Below are 22,276 nucleotides of genomic sequence, written 5' to 3' on the forward strand. Positions count from 1 at the left end.
GATTAATTGCGTTCAATTTAAATTGAGTTAATGGTCGTATTATTGGATGAAAGAGAAACTTTAATTAGTCGAATTCCAGGGTTAAACAATTCCTGCGGGAAGTTACGTCATTTGACTCGAAGGGTGAGATAAGATGCTAATGGAGAATGGCCGCCTATCCTGCTGAGTAGGACCGAACCAAGTCATAATAAGATGTTTATGATGCAGACATTGCTGTGAAAATTGTTAGGTGGCAGACTCGTTTGGATTTAATTGGGTGACTTTTTTTATATTTTGCAGATGAAGGATTTAATACAGACAATAAATCGCCAATTCGAGAATCATGAGTTCGTCCAATTAAAAGATTCTGATCCCGGTGATACTTGTTATAAGTTTTTGTTATCTTGATGACTATTCACCTGTTTGATCGTATAATTTGGTAAAAAAAATGTATTCCGAAATAACTATGTTATTTCGTTCTGATTGTAAAAACATCACATGATTTGAGATTTTTTAAGTCTGTTTACTCCTGTTTTCACCGTATTCTTCGAAGCTCTGATTTTATATGTTTGAAAAAAGATTATACTAAATCATGCATAAATTGATTAATTTTAAATGTGGAATTTGGTTGGCTTCGTTTTCAGCGGTATCCGAAAAAAAGACATCAGCTGTTAATAAATAAATAATTCCATACGCATTGCCCGCAAAGTGCCGTCGCGGTAGTACCTCGTCAGAAATCACCGATTCCTGCAGTGGCGTTGTTTATTATTTTATTGACATTATTTAATTTTTTTAACATCGGATTTATTCAATTGCGTTCTGCTTTACTTTGTCGTGCCCTCGTAAATCATAATTGTATAGGTAGTTGCACTGCAGCAGAGCATATATTAAAAACGTATTCAAACTTTTCGATGAGTAATGCATACACCTGATGAATTATGTCATATTTCGGTAAAACTTTTATCTAATGGCATATTTTTTAAAGACTAATTTGACGTAAAATGTGGATGAATGACACGAAAATCGCAGGTTTAACAGAATTTAGAGTATCGTTGTCGAAAATAAATACGATTAAAACAATAAAAAAACAGTTTGTAAAACTTTTTTTAGCGATTTATCATTTTTTTAATATAAAAAAAATGATATATCTGTAAAATCGCTCGTATAGGTGATTATTAAGGTAGAAGAGCCAAACAACAAATATTCTTGACTCTGAACAGACAGTATAGAATGAAGTTCGTACTCCAGAATAACCAGTAAATGTTTGTGCTGCAATATGTGAGGACCATATCAATAGGTTCGATTTTTGAGTATTGTTATGGCGAAGGGGACCGAAGAGGCCCTGAAGAAGCAGAGTTAATCGCAGGCAACTATCCTAAATGAGCGACGTTCCCTGAAATGGAGCATCATGATCACGGAGTGTAAATACTGACACGGAAACCCGCTTGTTCGGAAACGGTCCAGATGTGGGATCTAAAAAACCCGAACTTGACCATCTTTAGTGAAACTGATATTCCTCGAATTTATATTTTTGATGTGAAACATCGTTACAATGCATGAGGCGTCGAGATTTTATGTAACCACGAAAAAAAAATTTCGACAGTTAAAAATATTGGAACATATTCGTCTAACACAACAAGCGGTTTACGCTATCCGCCATCATAGATAAATTTAAAATTCTCGAGTACTTTTTCAAATGGACGTAAGTAACATTGAGAGCCTCTCTTTGTTTACTTTCTCTTTCGTTTATTACGACGTCATTACAACACTTTGTACTAATTTTCCACTACATATCGAAAGCCGACGGTTTTTACTACAATATTATGCAAAGAGTAGAGTAGTAAATGTTGAAATGGCCGAGTAATGAACAGAAGAGAAAGACCTCAAAGAGAATCTCTCATTGTTACTTACGTCCATTTGAAAAAGTATTCGAGAATTATTTAGATCAATATGAGGGAGTGGGCGTATCGTACTTGGTAAATCGATTGCCTTGTACGCAGCGCACCTGGGTTCGATTCCCTACCCCGCATATAAGGTTAGAAATTTTTCATAAGAGATTTTTCTAACCCGAGGAGGCGAATAACCTTAAAGTGAAAACCTCTATAATCGAAATAAAAAAAAAAAGATCAATGTGTTTGAAGTTTAGTCAACGAACGCCCAACATACCTAATGAATATTGCTGTGAATCTTTCGTAGACCATTATTACCAAAAAAGGGACTGTTTGAATATTACGAACCAGACGAACATGATTGTCATTATGACTCCCCAATGGCTGAATATTATCGTCTCTAACAAAACCCTAGAAAATAAAAAGGGTTAAATGGAAACATTCATCACAAATTACTTGATTTCAGTACAAAACCAAACTTTTAGTTGATTCCTACTAAGATGATTAACAATGAAGAATTTTTCTTACAGGCATTGTAATCGACCTTCACGGATTTGAACCAGTTTTGAAGAAATTATTCATCTAGGGCCAATTAAAAAAAATCCAAATTTTTGTGTCAACCACCCCTCGGGCTATGGGAGCACCTACCGTTTTGGCAAATTTCCAAAACCCTTAATTGTCTTTTGATGATATCTTCGGTTCTATTTACTCTAGAATAAAACCGCAAGATTTTTTGTGGAGGAATTATATCAAGGAGGCTATTAAAATTGTAGTTTTTAGCAGCCGTGCTACCAATTATGCGAATTTTTCAGTTGAAAACGAAAAGTTTTTTTTTAATTTTTTTAATTTTGGAAGTTTTAATACTACAGAGTTTTACAGACATCTTTACATAAAAATACATAGTAATTTGGAAGCAAAAATCCCAATTTCTCATATAAAATCGCAAGGGCAGAATGACAGAAAACCAACTTAAATATACACATAATTTATCGTGAAGTAGACGAAAAATGATGAAAAACTACGTACTTAAAGATTTTAATGACAATTTGAAGATTTTCTCAATATTGTTCAAAAAGCATGGAATTTTATATGGGAAAAGAAGAATTTTCAAAATTAAAATATATTCATTACGAGAAATACGGTCTAATAATTTCTTGCTAAAAAAACGCATAGCTGGCAACACTGCCAATAAAAATGAATATTTTTTTCTGGCCTCCTTGATCAATTTTCTTCAAAAAAAATCAAATCAAGTATTTTTGCAATTTATCAAAATGGAGAGTGCTCCCATGATTCGACAGGCAACCTGACACAAAACTTTGGATTTTCATATATTGATCCTAGATGAACAATTCCTCCAAAATTGGTTCAAATCCGTAACGTTCGATTTCAAGTTTGGATCTTTTATGATCACTTGGCGCGGAAAGATCAATATATTCCCGCGGGTCTACTGCGGACGGCGCACAGTGGCTGGAGGCTGGCCAAAACCTCAAAAATTTATTTTTGAAATATTAGTATTTTATATTTTTCCTAAATTTCTCATGTATTGAATGATGTATTATTTCAAAATTTTATGTTCATTGGATAAGAACACGATTTTTAATATGAGTTTAAACGTAGCAAAGTCCGGATTTTTTAATGATTTTCATTTCCGAAACCACCATTGCTCTGTTCACTTCAAATGCATGTTGCTCTTTTGATTTTGGTGCAATTTTAGCACAACTAGTTTCATTGTGTAGAGGAACGAAAGAACTTGGTTAGTAAACAAAATTCATTTGGTAAATTTTCTTGGAACTATGACTTTTTAATTTAAATATGTTTGAGGTGGTCAGATCAAAAATCCTTTTTTCACTAATTTATTCTGTTCAAATTTAGGAATCATTTCGGAACGGTCACATAGTATACATTCTATGGGAAATAACCTCTACTTTTGGAATATCATGGTCTCGTTCTGCGCCTAGGTGCACAAAAAGATTTAAGGAGATTTAGAAGCTTTGTTGCTGATATGGAGGCGCATGGTGTTTGGTGTTAAATAGTTAGACAATCTACAGTAAACCAACACGTTATGCAATGGATTTAAAGCAGTGCTCTTCATTTTTTATGATATTGCTGACAAGTAACGGAAAATTTATCATGAAAACGGGATCATAGTTATAAGAAAGGTTCAATGACACTGTATGGAAAAATGCATTTAACATTTTACGACTTTTGACATAAAAAATGAGCTCAGCGCCTCAAAATTAGCTTAAATTGTGATTTTCAGCCAAATTATTTATTTTATTTTAATTTCAAAATTAAAAAGTTAAGTGATCTAAGGTTTCTGGTGGTACGTTGATGTTGATTCGTGAGAGAATATCTGGGGCATCCATTTGGCCAGTCAATAGTTTCCCAAAAAATACCGCTCTGAATGTATTTCGCCTTTTTGCCAGAGTTTCCATATCGAGCAGATGACAGCGATCAATATATGGTGGTAGCTCTGTTGGGTTATGCCACGGCAAAGTTCTAAGAGCAAAGCGAAGGAATCTTGCTTGTACTGCTTCAATTCTGTTAGCCCAAATGCTCGTATAAGGACACCAAATGGCTGCGGAAGCTTCCAGGACAGACCGAACAGGTGAAAAATGCAATGCCCGCAGACAATATGGATCAGTTAACTCGTTGGCTATTCTTATTATGAAGCCAAGGTTTCTATTTCCCTGTGCTATAACGTGAGAGTAATGATTTCTGAATGTCAGTTGCGAGTCCAGGAGTACACCAAGGTCTCTGATAACTGACACTCTCTCTAGCAATTGGCCGGCGATGTTGTAGCCTCAGAGAATTGGATTTTTTCTGCGCGTGAAAGATATTATAGAGCATTTGGACACACTGAGAGCCAACAAGTTGCGATTACACTAGTTACAGAAAGCATCTAGATGTCGCTGAAGTTCGATGCAGTCATCTATTGACCGCACAATGAGAAAGAGTTTGAGATCATCAGCATATATGAGTTTGAACCCTGGGGGTATAACATAGCAAACGTCATTGAAGAATAAAGAAAAAAAAGCAACGGTCCGAGATTGCTCCCTTGAGGTACACCCGACAAGTTGATGAAGCTATTATATGACACGTTACTTCCTAATGTCACAGACAGAGAACGATCTACGAGATATGATTTAAGCCATCCTGTAAAATTTGATGGAGCACCCAGCCGCTCGATCTTTGCCAGAAGAAGACGACAGATCTATTATCTGTAGCTAGTTTTGTAATGACTGTGGAACCTACGTGAATAAGAAATCTAAAATTATTATTTGATTTTTCTTAACCCGTCAAAAGTGGTGCCAAGTAGGAATAACCTAACAAAATTCGTTACAAGTTCCAAAGTGCGTGTATTAGCAAACCACAATATATCTATGAGTATCCCAGGCAGATCGTTATGGATTGATTACATATCATGAACAAAATAATATTTATTGCATTTAAAGCGGAATTGAAAAAACTTCATGAGGAACATTGTATTTTATATCGACCTGATAAAGGTTTGGTTAAACTCTAGCCACAATTTCCCGAATGTTCTTTATCTGCAAACGATATAGCATCAAAGATAAGAAAACAGCATCGAATACCAGCAATAAATTCATTTCAATCTTAGCTTATATCTCAATTGATCCAGATAACATACGGACATCCACTGGGCAATAAACCACCGGACCAATAGAATATTGAAATTGACTCGAGAAGCCCCGGGGGACGAATACTCGGTGCAGCTCGCAGACGACGAGAAGTTGCAAATCAGTATGCAAATCTAGCAGCAACAGAAACGGACAAAGTAACGTAACACTTCACCTGATGTCTCTCGAAACTACTTTAAACTCATTACTGAACTTCTGATTGCTGTAAAGTTGTTCCCCGAGTAGGTTCTCACGCTCAGCTCGCACAGCACACTCTCGATCGGTGTTGTTTTTATCAGTTTACCGACTCGATTGCTCTCTCATGACTTATTCAAAAATTGGCTCCACCATGGCTGCTCGACGGTACACGGGTTCGGGCAGGGTGCTATAAAGTACACCGGATTGAAAACAACTTTTCAGGTAACTGCCAGGATGAACCCACAGAAACTGGTAGAGAATACATGCTGAGAAACTTCGACTGAGCGCGCAGTGGAAAGGGCGCAATAACAGTCAGTCGGGAAACATACAAAATTCCTAGTATTCGGTGTCGACAGTTCTGGACACAATTAAAAAAAGATTTTTTTGCCAGCGTTAATTGACGTAATGCATTTCTAACTTACAACTAGCAACAATACAGGGCTGATGGAAAACTATTTTATAGCAATTTGATGCTGTACCGTGACTCCCTTTGCAACCGAATCAGAGGGAGTGAAAAAATATCAAAAGTACAGATTCGGAGGAAGCGCAAACCATCGACCAAAAACAAGATTCGACAACTTACTGACATCAATTTAAAAGCAATAACTCGATATTATTAACCTTCGCTCGGTTTGCTTCTGGTGGTTTGGTTCGGACGGACACTAACACTGCACAGTGGATAAAAACATTTGTAATTGTGGGCAACCCGAATGAAATAAAACATCACCTGACAATACATAGGCCGCCAGTTGCTACAAATAGTCAACATATGTTTTGATATCAACTAGTTTAGGGTATTATTAATTTCGGAACACCTGTGAAAAAAACTCCAATACAGTAATAGCGAAACTCGAATAGTTTCAATTTCAGGCACCATATCTCATTGTGCATCGCCGTCGCATCCTGCTAGTTGCCTGAATGCTTTCAGTAATTTTCTTCGATTTTTCCTGCCATCGCTAGTCGCTAGACTAGTAGGAAGCCACGGCTTTTTTTTCTTGCTAGAGCTCTGTTGGTGGGTTTACTTATTTTTGCTGATTCTGTCGGGATTAAACACAAAAAAATGTGACGGGGAAAAAATGCTCGGAAGAGTTTTAGATTCGGGTAAAAGAAAAAATAGCAAATTTATATCAGTGTAAAAAAAACTCATTTGGGATACGTTAATACCAGCGAGGCTCTGAACTTTTACGGAGTTGTTTAAATATAAAAATTTAAAGCAGCAAACAAAAAATATAAACTGATTTCCAATTGGTTTAAATTGTCAAGGAGTTATTGGCTGTTGTTACCATCTATTACTTGAGGGGTCCTTACATTATTGAAAGATAGTAATATGCCATACCTGTAAAGAAAAATAAAAGGATTCACTGTAGAACTTAATATATTATTATTATAATTGTAGATCAGAACGATCCAATAGAATAATAGCAAACGTATTACTGAAATTGATAGAAATTACGAACATTGTTCTAATTTTGTTAAAGATGGACACTAGAATGACAGGAAAAAAATGACATCTCTCGGCCCAAATTTGGTGCAAGTACTCCTGGTGGGAATAATAATCGACTCAGGTGTGGGCCGATTGAGTTTTCAAAAATTCATCATTTTTCTGGGCAGTCTAATAGACACATACCATTGCAAAAAGCAAATAAAATTGCGCGTTAAAATATTACAGATTTTGACATTGCCGTCTTAAACAAATGTTGAAAGAAAAAACTAAATAATCCAGCTCTCTTTGTTATTCGCCAGGTTATTGCCGATTTTACCATGAACAGGAGAAATAGGGTAAAGTACCTATTTTCACCCAATTAAGAAGGGTACCTCACAAATCCATTAATTACTCGGTCTACAATCGATGGGATGCATATAAATTGGCATCAAACGCTTTGCTTTGTTGTTAGGAACCAATCTAATAAGACAAATGCCCTGAAAACGATGAAATTCTCGTGTTTTAAATTCTTCGATTCGTTGGACGTTATTAAAACCGTAATAGTTTACATATGATTTATATCATGAAAATTCTTTTTAAGTTCGTCTGATATAGTCTACCTTCTTATCTTGCCCAGAACGGAAGCTTAAAATCGTCTCGCTATTACTATCAATAAAGCAAACAATCAATTCAACTTACCGAATTTTTGATTATGCACTGCACAAACAGTACAGTATCGTTACCCTCGGTTGTAAAGTGAAATGAGTGCGCCCAAGAAATAAAATGTGCCCCCGTCCCACTACGATTATTCTATTCTATTCTATTCTAACCCTTACACAGCCAGTATTGAAAAGCATCCTGGAAAAAACTGCGGTTATTCTTTAGCGTTTTTCTTGCCAACATTAATATTTGAAGCATATTATAATAGTTGCAAATATTAAAACGGCCAGGCCTACTGTGCAGAGTTGGGTTTGGAGATGTTTTAAAATTATACGGCCATCAATTTGTTTATATAATAAAGAATTTAACTAACGAATTGTTTTGAATGAGGAAGAAACGAGGACAACCGTACCAATTGTAGGGAGTTAAGATATATCCTTGGGAGTGACTTGGCTAAGAAAGTTAAGATCACTCCTTTTGTCCTTGTAGATGGGGATGGGGCAGAGGTATTTACACCGAGTTTTCGTTGCGCTCAAGTAAGAAAAACGAGCCATTAGTGTTAATATATTGGTTTTTGAGGGGTTGAACCAATGTAGAATTTTTAGAAAATCTATATTTTTCTATTGCTTCAAAATGAGCTACAGAGTCTTGAAAATGATAAACTATGAAATAGAAGGCGACAAATATAGATTTTTTTTTTTATTTTTTATACTGTCTTAATACCCCTTATGTATACTCTTATGTATGATTAAATGACCTGATTGTCCTGTAATTTTTACAGTAAATTCAAAATTTCCCACGACGAAGGTAGGATCTAATTTTTTGAACAATTATTTTTTTGGTTATTCTTTTTTTTTGAGGATTTTTATTACTTTTTCATCTTTTTGATATCAAAAACATCCTACGTGCGTCGCTTTTTATTGTCATAAGGAATCGAAAATTTTTTAAAAGATTTAATTCTTAATGTTGATCTAGTTTCTCCCAAATTTTTTTGAACATTGTTGCATGCATTAAAGACCACGTGCTTTATGTAATAATTTATTTGCTGCAGATATTTATAGCAGTACAATAATAATTACAACCAATATTATGACAAATATAATAGGCCATATATCATTATTTTCACACTATTAGGGGAAGGTGCCTCACGAATTTATTAATTATTTGGCCCAAAATCTATGGAATGCTTACACATTGGCACCAACAGCTTTGCTTCGTTGTTAAGAACCAAGATTATCTGGCTCAAATGCCCAGAAAACGATGAAATGCTGGTGTTTGAACGCAACAAAAACTCGAATCACGTCCCCATATTGTTGCATTGAACAAAGATGACAGATGTTACTCTAACCAATGGCTTCAACTTGGTAGGGTGATAATAGAAACATGGCGAAAATGGGCTCATAATCCTAGGTAAGGTTGATTGATGAAGTTTCAGCTCATTTATCAATTGTTGTGCTAAATATAAATTTATAATTATATTAAACATATCTCCCAGTGAACGCAGTGAAGCCAGTCGGAATTAGTTCGGCTTGTTTCTGCCAGAAATCCGGCTCAATTATGTAACCAAATCCGACTCGAAATCGATTATATCATTTAAGTATGAATTCTGAATCAAATTTAGAATAGATTCGGCTGGGACTTTTTTTTTATTTTTTTTTCACTTACACAATTATCACGAAAAGGGGAACTGAAATAAGATTAGCTAAGGTACATTTAGATGAAAATAGGAGCATGTTAATAATAATTTTGAATCATTTTTGAACGGGTATAACACTTTATTTTTTTGTACTTGAGATTTTCGGTCGTTTATCTATATGGAGTGAGGTAAGGTTGATCAAAACATGCATCAGATGTTTAGTAAATTAGTATATATGAGACTAATCATAGTAGTAAACTAATCACAGTTATCAAAGAAATGTTATTTGTGTTTCAAGGTTTCAGTCACCGTTCATGAATGTTGTCGTTTTTTAGTTGATATTTTTCGGTGAAATCTATTTAAAAAACACAGTTTACCGTTAACGTTTCAGCCTACTTTTTTTATTTCCTTTCAGCCATCCTCAGAACTTTACAATAAGAAAAACAAAATAAAAATAGCGATAAAATTTAAAAAAATACATTTGAATTTGAAATTATCTTACTTCTTGCCCAAGCGCGTCTTGCCACCGCTGGGGGAAAATCAAATTTAAACTAATTCTACATGTACTTCTCTCACTGTTGGCGTCTCTCTTCTTTCTCACCAGTGCCATTGCGCGTCGATCGTAGCTTATTAAGAAGACCGTTATATGTGCAGGCGAAGCTGGCGGCGTCCCGTTGAAGGTTTACCGCTCTTTGCTCTCTCAGCTTAATATGAAGAACCTCCGCTGTTAACCTGTTGGACTCGTGGTTAATTCTCTCCAATATTCTCGTTTCGTTGAAGTTAAAGTGGTGTCCACATTCTCTTGTGTGTTGTGTTAGGCCGGTTATCGATGTGCTAGTGCGTATAGAGTTTTTATGCTGGCTAATGCGTTTCTCTAGGGTTTGGGAAGTTTGCCCGATGTACTCTTTATTGGTGCATCCGCCGCATGGAATGCTGTAGACTACATTTGTTTGCTGCATTTTTGGTATTTTATCTTTCAGCATCGTGAAGATCGTGTTTTTTATTTTGTCATTTGGTTTGTATACTGCATTTAAGTCATTCTTGCGCAATACCTTGCCGATTTTCTCGCTCAAGCAGGGGATATATGGAATGGATATATATTTTGCTGTTTGCTCGTCTGCGCTCCTGGTTTGTAGGGTGTTGTAGAGTATGTCTACCCGCTGTTTAAGCACACTTTTTATGATGTGTTCCGGATAGTTGTTGGCGCGTAGTATGTTAGATGCCTCTGTTATGCTCTCTTCCCTTTTGTTCGCATCCGTGAGTTTTAGTGCTCGGTCCATAAGTGCAATTGCGGTGTTCTTCTTGTGGGTGTATGGGCTCTCCGATGTGTAGTCCAAATACCGTCCTGTTTTCTGTTTCGGGAGCCATTTTTTGTCGATTTTTTCCCCGTTTCTGGATAATAGTAGATCTAAAAAGCGAATCGATTCGTTGCTTTCTTTTTCTACCGTGAATTTAATGCTAGTATGTTGTTCGTTAAATTCTTCGATGACAGTTTCTATCTCATTTTCTTTACCCACAAGAAAGCAATCATCTACATACCGTCGGTACACTATCAGCGATATTCCCTTTTGCTTCAATCCCTCGAGGGCCTCTCCCTCTAATTTTTCCATAACAATGTTAGCAATGACGGGAGAGAGGGGGGATCCCATGGGCACTCCAAATATTTGGTCGTAGAACTTTCCGTCATACTGAAAAAAGGAGGCTTCTAGTACAGTTTTCATTGCTTGTTTAAAACTGTCCCAAGGAATAGTGGTTGTTTGTGCTACTTCATTCCATCTTTCTTCGACGTACTCGTACACTTTATTGATAGGTATATTAGTGTATAGGGATACCACATCTAATGAATACATTACACATCCTTCCGGTACCCGTATCTTGGATATCTCCTTAGCGAATTCGAAGCTGTTGCGAACGTGGTACTCCGTTTTTCCCACTAAATTGTTTAAAATTCCCGATAGATACTGAGCCATGTGGTAGGTTGCTGAACCGATGGTGGATATCACAGGACGGAGGGGGCAGTTTTCTTTGTGAATTTTGGGGAGTCCATAGATTCGCGGTGGGGTGCAGTTGTACATCTTAAGCTTGTGTTTCGTCGCTCTGTCGATGTGCTGGTCTAACCACCACTGTTCTATTATGCTGTTTAACATTTTTAGCACTCGGTTCGATGGATTGTCTTTCCGTTGCTTGTACGTGGACGCATCATTTACCATTGTGGTCATTTTTTCGTGGTATTCGGTGCCGGACTTCGATTCGCTTTTTAGATCTACTATTATCCAGAAACGGGGAAAAAATCGACAAAAAATGGCTCCCGAAACAGAAAACAGGACGGTATTTGGACTACACATCGGAGAGCCCATACACCCACAAGAAGAACACCGCAATTGCACTTATGGACCGAGCACTAAAACTCACGGATGCGAACAAAAGGGAAGAGAGCATAACAGAGGCATCTAACATACTACGCGCCAACAACTATCCGGAACACATCATAAAAAGTGTGCTTAAACAGCGGGTACTACAACACCCTACAAACCAGGAGCGCAGACGAGCAAACAGCAAAATATATATCCATTCCATATATCCCCTGCTTGAGCGAGAAAATCGGCAAGGTATTGCGCAAGAATGACTTAAATGCAGTATACAAACCAAATGACAAAATAAAAAACACGATCTTCACGATGCTGAAAGATAAAATACCAAAAATGCAGCAAACAAATGTAGTCTACAGCATTCCATGCGGCGGATGCACCAATAAAGAGTACATCGGGCAAACTTCCCAAACCCTAGAGAAACGCATTAGCCAGCATAAAAACTCTATACGCACTAGCACATCGATAACCGGCCTAACACAACACACAAGAGAATGTGGACACCACTTTAACTTCAACGAAACGAGAATATTGGAGAGAATTAACCACGAGTCCAACAGGTTAACAGCGGAGGTTCTTCATATTAAGCTGAGAGAGCAAAGAGCGGTAAACCTTCAACGGGACGCCGCCAGCTTCGCCTGCACATATAACGGTCTTCTTAATAAGCTACGATCGACGCGCAATGGCACTGGTGAGAAAGAAGAGAGACGCCAACAGTGAGAGAAGTACATGTAGAATTAGTTTAAATTTGATTTTCCCCCAGCGGTGGCAAGACGCGCTTGGGCAAGAAGTAAGATAATTTCAAATTCAAATGTATTTTTTTAAATTTTATCGCTATTTTTATTTTGTTTTTCTTATTGTAAAGTTCTGAGGATGGCTGAAAGGAAATAAAAAAAGTAGGCTGAAACGTTAACGGTAAACTGTGTTTTTTAAATAGATTTCACCGAAAAATATCAACTAAAAAACGACAACATTCATGAACGGTGACTGAAACCTTGAAACATAAAATCGCTTGATCAAGGAAAGGTAGGAGAATAAAACACGATGTTTTTCGTGTCGAGAATCACAAAGAAGTACGATGACGAAACGGGGAAGCTGACGAGAGAGTTATTAAAGACCGCTGTCAAGATGACGAGAATGAAAAACAGACTAAAATTCTTACTGAACTGTCGGAAGTGCAAGCTTGTGCCAAAGTGTCTATGTTACAAAGTTGGCGTTTCCCTACACAGCAGCATATCCCGGCAGGAAATGAAGATTCTGGAACACCGGCAGAAAATCAGAATCATCAGCCTAGTTGTTCGGGACACCAAAAGGTTACTAGAGCAACTGAAGAATAGAAAGCGGCATCTATATGAAAAGGTCCAATGGACGCTAGAAGAAAGTGACTGGAGAGCAGTGCGCGCGATGGTGGAGAAGAAAGCAGCAAATGTATATAATAGTACGAAACGAACCGAAATAAATAAGCTGAGCAACCTGAAGAGGAAAAAGATCGAAGAGACTTGTCAGCAACCGGAGTGGATAGAGAATAAGACAAACCATGAAATCCCCGACTATTTGGAACGAACGCTTCTTCTTGGACCGAACTTCAACATACAAAGCAAGAGTTCTATCCCATACGTTCGACTCGTTGCCGATGTAGAAACTGCTATAAAGAGCAAACCACAAGCCGACGACATCAGAGCAGAAGTATCTACGATCATATCCAACTATGTCAACTACCAAAACCAACCACGGACGAAGGAGAATGACTGGATACACAAAGACATTGTACGAAGTAGAAAGTTTTTGCGAGAGAACCCAGACATCTATGTTATAAAAGCCGATAAAGGGAACAAGACAGTTCTAATGTCCGGCACCGAATACCACGAAAAAATGACCACAATGGTAAATGATGCGTCCACGTACAAGCAACGGAAAGACAATCCATCGAACCGAGTGCTAAAAATGTTAAACAGCATAATAGAACAGTGGTGGTTAGACCAGCACATCGACAGAGCGACGAAACACAAGCTTAAGATGTACAACTGCACCCCACCGCGAATCTATGGACTCCCCAAAATTCACAAAGAAAACTGCCCCCTCCGTCCTGTGATATCCACCATCGGTTCAGCAACCTACCACATGGCTCAGTATCTATCGGGAATTTTAAACAATTTAGTGGGAAAAACGGAGTACCACGTTCGCAACAGCTTCGAATTCGCTAAGGAGATATCCAAGATACGGGTACCGGAAGGATGTGTAATGTATTCATTAGATGTGGTATCCCTATACACTAATATACCTATCAATAAAGTGTACGAGTACGTCGAAGAAAGATGGAATGAAGTAGCACAAACAACCACTATTCCTTGGGACAGTTTTAAACAAGCAATGAAAACTGTACTAGAAGCCTCCTTTTTTCAGTATGACGGAAAGTTCTACGACCAAATATTTGGAGTGCCCATGGGATCCCCCCTCTCTCCCGTCATTGCTAACATTGTTATGGAAAAATTAGAGGGAGAGGCCCTCGAGGGATTGAAGCAAAAGGGAATATCGCTGATAGTGTACCGACGGTATGTAGATGATTGCTTTCTTGTGGGTAAAGAAAATGAGATAGAAACTGTCATCGAAGAATTTAACGAACAACATACTAGCATTAAATTCACGGTAGAAAAAGAAAGCAACGAATCGATTCGCTTTTTAGATCTACTATTATCCAGAAACGGGGAAAAAAAAATCGACAAAAAATGGCTCCCGAAACAGAAAACAGGACGGTATTTGGACTACACATCGGAGAGCCCATACACCCACAAGAAGAACACCGCAATTGCACTTATGGACCGAGCACTAAAACTCACGGATGCGAACAAAAGGGAAGAGAGCATAACAGAGGCATCTAACATACTACGCGCCAACAACTATCCGGAACACATCATAAAAAGTGTGCTTAAACAGCGGGTAGACATACTCTACAACACCCTACAAACCAGGAGCGCAGACGAGCAAACAGCAAAATATATATCCATTCCATATATCCCCTGCTTGAGCGAGAAAATCGGCAAGGTATTGCGCAAGAATGACTTAAATGCAGTATACAAACCAAATGACAAAATAAAAAACACGATCTTCACGATGCTGAAAGATAAAATACCAAAAATGCAGCAAACAAATGTAGTCTACAGCATTCCATGCGGCGGATGCACCAATAAAGAGTACATCGGGCAAACTTCCCAAACCCTAGAGAAACGCATTAGCCAGCATAAAAACTCTATACGCACTAGCACATCGATAACCGGCCTAACACAACACACAAGAGAATGTGGACACCACTTTAACTTCAACGAAACGAGAATATTGGAGAGAATTAACCACGAGTCCAACAGGTTAACAGCGGAGGTTCTTCATATTAAGCTGAGAGAGCAAAGAGCGGTAAACCTTCAACGGGACGCCGCCAGCTTCGCCTGCACATATAACGGTCTTCTTAATAAGCTACGATCGACGCGCAATGGCACTGGTGAGAAAGAAGAGAGACGCCAACAGTGAGAGAAGTACATGTAGAATTAGTTTAAATTTGATTTTCCCCCAGCGGTGGCAAGACGCGCTTGGGCAAGAAGTAAGATAATTTCAAATTCAAATGTATTTTTTTAAATTTTATCGCTATTTTTATTTTGTTTTTCTTATTGTAAAGTTCTGAGGATGGCTGAAAGGAAATAAAAAAAGTAGGCTGAAACGTTAACGGTAAACTGTGTTTTTTAAATAGATTTCACCGAAAAATATCAACTAAAAAACGACAACAAATGTTATTTGTTTAATTGTTTATTTGTTTATTTGTTTATTTGTTTATTTGTTTATTTGTTTATTTGTTTATTTGTTTATTTGTTTATTTGTTTATTTGTTTATTTGTTTATTTGTTTATTTGTTTATTTGTTTATATGTTTATTTGTTTATTTGTGTATTTGTTTATTTGTTTATTTGTTTAATTGTTTATTTGTTTATTTGTTTATTTATTTATTTGTTTATTTGTTTATTTGTTTATTTGTTTATTTGTTTATTTGTTTATTTGTTTATTTGTTTATTTGTTTATTTGTTTATTTGTTTATTTGTTTATTTGTTTATTTGTTTATTTGTTTATTTGTTTATTTGTTTATTTGTTTATTTGTTTATTTGTTTATTTGTTTATTTGTTTATTTGTTTATTTGTTTATTTGTTTATTTGTTTATTTGTTCATTTGTTTATTTGTTTATTTGTTCATTTGTTGGACCAATTTAAAAAAAAACGCTCAAATCCATTAGACAACACGTTCCATGGCGACATGACCAGAAACTCTAGTTATATGGGGACACTCACTCTCTGCTAGTATCTGAACCGTGCACTGAAAATTACGTACCAGATGCATGATCCGCGCGGATATTCAAGAACATAAGCGAATATTCGAATGGCCACACGGTTATAAAATCAAATTTACACACGCTAAGCTACATACACGTTAGCACACGCGACAAACACGTTATAAAACAAACGCTTCAGCCTTTCGTGATCATCAGCACACACGCGCGCGCGCGTTCCTATTCCGCGGTCTCGCAAACATGATCAAGTGAACATTTTCGTATTTATGACCTTATATACGTAGTCTCAAGCGTGGGCCTACATTTTGAAACGCCAATTACAGAGTCGGCCACGTCCTTACAGTCATGGGGGAAGGAAAGGAATGTTAGTGTAACAAACGTTGTTTTGGAGACCGTGTGTACCTGTGCATCTCCACGATCCGATGTACCGTTTGCACAATGCCACAGTTGCAAAATTCCAAGGCCTTGGATTATTTTGAAAATAAACATTTTATTTTACACTAAGTTTTAAAATGAAGTACGACGACGATTTATCTTTTATTTAATTCATACTAATTTTTAATTCCAACAAGCTTCACATGACTATATCTCAGGAACTACATGGCCGGTTGGAGAAATTTTGAGTTTATTTGAAAGAAGAATATTTCTGTTAAATTGAGCATTTAACTTTTGTTAGCAAAAATATTTTACGTTTGCTCTGCATCACGAAAAGGCAAATGAGAAATAATATAATAACTTCACTAATAGTAACATACCTTGGAATTTATAAGATGGCCTGCAATATATCTCTTTTCATGAACATAGCGTCGAATTCAATGTAGTTTCAAGATATCTAAGTGTGATCTTGCGCATTTTTGCACCAAAGATCATATATTCTCAATCATTTTTGTCGTTTTTTAGCACAACAACCCCTTAAGTACTATCGATACTTTCCAATTGTATTCCAATCGCATTTTGAGACTGATATGTTGACATCCAGCAAAAAATTAAAACTAAGCTAAAAGTGTACTTGCAAGGTTCGACAAATGTCAAACTTCTCCTATCGGTAAAATGTTCACTTATCTTGTGTTTATAAATAACACACACAAGATCCTATCGCCAACCTGCAGACAAACTCCAATCCAAGTTTTGTCGTTGACACAAATCCCATTTCCGTGCTGATTTATTCGAATACCGACTGACGCAACTTTGAATCGATGCAATCAAGTCGAGACAGATAAAAACGATAAAGTAACCAAGTTAGAATGTAGCAGAAGTAGAGCAAAACAAACAGCCTCCAGACTGACACGTCATTACAGATTGACACAAAACATTCCCCTACCGTATGTAAATGAACCAATGGGCTCGATCTGTTCCTCCGGCGAACACCGAGCCCAAACGAAAAACTTCTTTGCAAACACAAGCCACTGAGACTTTTTCGATGTCCTTTTCATCGATGGTTTGCGTAAATATTTCACCATTTACATAACAATTGAAAGTATCATCTCAGCGCGAGTGAAACTCGCTATCGATCGACTGTTTTAGTATATGCGAGAACATCTTTCCTAGCCTGGTTCGGTCACTATTTTATCGTCACTTTTTCGTCGAACATGTGGGTAAATACCACGGTAGTAATCGACTTGGGTTATAGAAAGGGCGTCCTGCTAATGTACCGATTGTCATTTCATCGGTAATATTAACCCATTTGTTAGCTAGCGTTATGGCGGCGGAAATCTTTCTTTTTTTCGCCGTCACCTTTTCCATCAACATCAGTGGCAAAATAACCAACGAAGAATGCTTCCGTCACATCCGGACCCTACGGCAGCTACGCGGCATAAAATGCAAAACAGAAATCAATCAAAATGACAAATACGCTTTCTAGTTTTCCATTCCGGTCAAGCTGTATTGCGTCACGATTTCTTCTTCTTTTCTCCTCAATTTTCTCCAAAATATTCGATTGGAAGTGGAAGGTACTTCGGCTGAGAAAATTCGCAGCAGGCACCAGAGTGGGGAGAATTGCCGACGGGACTAATTGAAATTGATTTTTTGAGTTAAATTAAGCGGTTAAAATTAGAAATTGAGACGGAAAACTGCGCAGTAAATTTGCTGGACACTTACACTAATGTCACAAAAGAGCTCAGAGTTTGACTAAGGAGAAAAAAAATCACTTCCAAGATTCATTCACAGTAATGTTATGCTTATTCATCAATTTATATTTTTAGGCATCTTCCCATAGACATCGTAATAACCTCGAGAAATTCAGCAACTGAATAATCAATTCCACTGCGAAAAAGAAACGCGTCAAAACGGAAGACCTTGAAAATATTTTGAATTCATGGAACTTGTTTTATTAGCAGGTATGCGGATTCTCATCCAAACGAGCTTCCCAGTTGACATTTCTAGCAACGTCCCTAACTTCGGTAGCGCTGAGTTCAATCGTAGTGACTGAAGAAGGCTCCATTAAATTTGATATCTCAACGTAATGACCTTACCTATTTTGAATTGTGGACAGGTGGAAAATTTAATTTTATTTTACACTCAAAGCAACGGGAAAAAACCTCACCCGTGCAAAACGAGTACCCTAGCCCCCAGAGTGTGTCATTCTGCCCAGCAATCTTTTCATGGACAACAACTCCCAGTAAAGGCGAAACTTTAGCCTTACGATGCATGAAAAGAACGATCCGAAGAGTCAACTCGCAATCAACAAAACAAAACAAACTTGAATCCGCTTTTCGCGGTTGTGGTGGTAGTTGTGACGATGAAAGCGAAAACAGCATCCCGAACAAGGTGACGACCCTACCACGCTGCTACCGTCACCGAAACCGTCACTACTTGGTACATGCCATCCATACTGAAGTGAACCAAACTGTGCCGAGTCAGGCCAACCACCGCACCGCCGCATTAGGCCCGGGGAAGGCGCAGCGCGCACGAGGAGCCAAGTGCTCTATGTTTGTTTAATGTAAGAAAAGGCTCTTCTGTTGACGACGCGACGCTTTGGTGACGACGCCACGGGAGAAGAGTCGCTTTAAAGAGTTAGAAGCCAGTTCTGTGCTGTAGCTGCGATGATGATCCGGCGAGCGAGTGGCGAAATGAGTTATTCATTTATGGTTATAGAAGAAGTGTCATACAGAATATTAGCATAGATGAAAGGAAAATTATGCAAATGAGAAGTTTTTCTTGTCGTTCTACTTCTTTCGTTTGCTGCTAATCTGCGTCAGTGTTTACTTCTGGCAACTTTTTTTTATAGCAAATTACGTATTGGTTAACGAGAGCGTGGGAGAGAGACAGACAGAGAATGAGCGACGGAGGAGGATTAGTGAAGGCACGACAGTGGACACGAGCTTTATGTCCCCTGGGGGTCGTTGGGGGTGAGCCAGGATGAAATAATATTTGTATGCTAATTTAATAGGCAAACGTTCCTTTTTTCTCTCTTCGTTTTCTTGCTGCTGATTCTCGTTTTCGCATATTTGTGCTATCTGTTCCGCTTTGAGCTATGTGCATGGAATCGACATTTTTTCGCGTCACACCACCAACAGACGGATATTTGCATTTGATGTCATTCTACTGTGGTGGAAGCTGCTGTCCCGACGATTCGCTCGATTTGGATTGTAGATGTAATTTGTCGGTTTGATTATTATGGTTAGGTCATCCTGTGTGTTTGCGCTGCCTGACGATATGCTGCTGAGACGGTGACAGGGTCGGCGGGCGGTCGGGAAAATGTGCTCTGTGCTTGCCTAGCCCCGGGGGACGTTTAGAACCTGCTGTGAGCGTTCATGTGGGAAAAGAGAAAGTGATGGCTCTGGCAAAGAACACTTACATTTTCGTTAAAGAAAGCTTGAAGCATGATCTCATGAAGATGAAATATATGCCAGTAGAAAGCACATATGTATTCCAATCAATCTTGATTTGGGACTGTTCACTGATTTGTAGTTCTTCAAGTAACCGTAAGCTTGACGAATCGAGGAAGTTGTCGGGGGTCTTCCACAAATACGATTGTAGATGGTAGACTAAACCGATTAATCCCTACAAATGTATCATTTTATTTTTCTATTGCAACAAAAGAACATCACGTAGAAAATCGCACGTAATGTGAGAATTTTGAATGAAAGAATACACCAGTATTCGTAAATTGAAACAGCTTTCCTTGATGAAGGAGATACAACAGTGACAAGTAAATGTAAATGGTTTGTTAATAGATGATGTCAAACATGATTTCATTCAATATCTCAAACATAAAAACTTCTTTTTAATTTAATTAAGACTAATAAAAAACCAATCTATTACTTCAGCTGTTTTGACGATTTGTGAGGAGGAATGACCATTTTTAATGGGATCGAGTTGAAGTTGTAGAACGATTAATTTTAGAACTGGTTCTCTAAGTACATAATTTTTTAAATATATATTTTTTTTAAGTTTTTAAATCAAGGATGTGAGTGTTTTTAGAGTGGTTCAAAAAAGTTTTTGGTTGGAAAAACTGTATTATTATGAAACATGAGGCCATTCACCAATGATCCTATCCTTCACCTCCCCGCGGCGTCAACCGATGTACGAGCCTTATGCCGAGGCTGCGTCGGATTTCGACACCAACCGCTATTAGTTCATACATTTTGACAGTGGTTAGGGTTGGAGCCTGACTCAGTTTCGTTTCGAATGGAAGCGGCATTAATGACGATTCGGTGGGACAGAGAAGGCGAACAAACGATGCGTAAGTTAGCTGCTTGTGTATTTTATTTTTGCTTATTTTAAGCCGCTCAAATCTGTTTCATTTTCTCGTCATGAATAAATTCTGTAGTTTTCTATTGCAGCTTCATTTCGTTTAAGAAATACATTGATTTTTTCAAAAAAGTTCAAGCTCAGGCTAAACGAAAACTATAAACGAATACTAAACAACCTAACTAAAAAATCTGAAAAATATCGTTGAAGTATAAATAAGAAGCAATGTTCGGAATATAAAATGCTCGATAAAATTTTTCGAAAATTGATCGCGTTCGAATTTCGTGCATAATGCTAAGATCAAAATTTCTATCAAGACATCTCCTGATTTTTCCCAAAACAACACAATTCATTTCCCGTGATATTCGAGGAGATCCAAAGGTAATCTCGGTCTCTATCAATAGCGAGTGTCAAACTAACATTCCTTTCCTTCCCATTGAACGTGACCGGCGTCGTTAGTGGCCATTTTATGAAAATGTTGAGTCAGTGAAGCATTCACAGTGAGAATGCTTTACTGTTTCTTATTTCAGCAAAATATTGAGAATGATTGCTGTACATTAGGGTGGAACAAAAATAGATTCCTGTTCCGAGCAATTTTTTTTTGGTACCATTTGGATCCTAGAACAGTTTTCAGCTCGATCAGTGAAACTATATTTTTACGCTCACTGTTTAAAGTTGCCGTGGGATTTCGCATGGGAAAATTGACTTCCCCAAAATATTTTTTTCCGGAGTCGCCCATTGACTCCTAAAAATGAATCGGTATGTGGTTTTTATAGAAAATTTAACAAGGAATCAAAATCTCGAAGACCACGAAACGATCTAAGATCTATGCAAACAGTTATTTGGAAGTTGCTCTGACAATTGATAAAATATTAATTTTTTTCTTGCACCACTGCTGTTGGTTTTCCAATTATGTGCAGTTTTGTTTTATCCTTCACTTATTGCGTCTAGATCAATGACCTGAACTTTTTAGTCACTTTACAAGAATTTTGAGGGATATATTGAGGCTCCTTTTCTATACAATAGTTTTATTTGTCCACAGCACGGGGTGATGTCCCCAGACAGTTTAAATTTATTTTCACCGATAGATTCGCCCGGAGACTGTCGATTTGGCAAGGAATTTACAGCTGTGGACTCAAAATCAAACATTTCATCGTCAATAAAACGATGGCCACAAAATTTTATAACCAAGGGTGTCTGAATAAACGTATCCTTCCTTTCCATGACGCCAGATTTTGTCATTTGTTACTGCATCTAGGACGTTCACCAGTGGTACCGTGACGATAAGGTTGATTTCGTCTACAAGAATAACAATCAACTACCCGTGATTCCGAACAATCGAAGAGTATTGGCAATTAGTAGGCGGAAGATAAAGAAGAATGCTGATGAATTTTATTTTGTCGTTTTCTATCTAGCACAACGTTTTAATACAGGACGAAATGAGACGAAACTTGCACCACTAAA

At 37.5% G+C, this 22,276-nt stretch overlaps 2 protein-coding genes across 2 annotated transcripts in view; one reads left to right on the plus strand and one right to left on the minus strand.

Moving 5' to 3' along the window:
• Window positions 1-9,998: 9,998 nt before the first annotated feature.
• Window positions 9,999-11,636, minus strand: LOC131687958 (uncharacterized). Its single transcript, XM_058972063.1, has one exon. It carries the CDS (start codon window positions 11,634-11,636, stop codon window positions 9,999-10,001), a length of 1,638 nt encoding a protein of 545 aa, XP_058828046.1.
• A 1,203-nt stretch (window positions 11,637-12,839) lies between these two features.
• Window positions 12,840-22,276, plus strand: part of LOC131687959 (uncharacterized) — a 39,865-nt gene continuing 30,428 nt past the window's right edge. The window contains exon 1 of the mRNA XM_058972064.1: window positions 12,840-15,313. Within this exon, the coding sequence (XP_058828047.1) occupies window positions 12,840-15,313 (2,474 nt within the window). The remainder of the gene's footprint in view (window positions 15,314-22,276) is intronic.

The sequence above is a fragment of the Topomyia yanbarensis genome, chromosome 3 (assembly GCF_030247195.1).
Source record: "Topomyia yanbarensis strain Yona2022 chromosome 3, ASM3024719v1, whole genome shotgun sequence".
NCBI classification, from domain to species: Eukaryota; Metazoa; Arthropoda; class Insecta; order Diptera; family Culicidae; genus Topomyia; species Topomyia yanbarensis.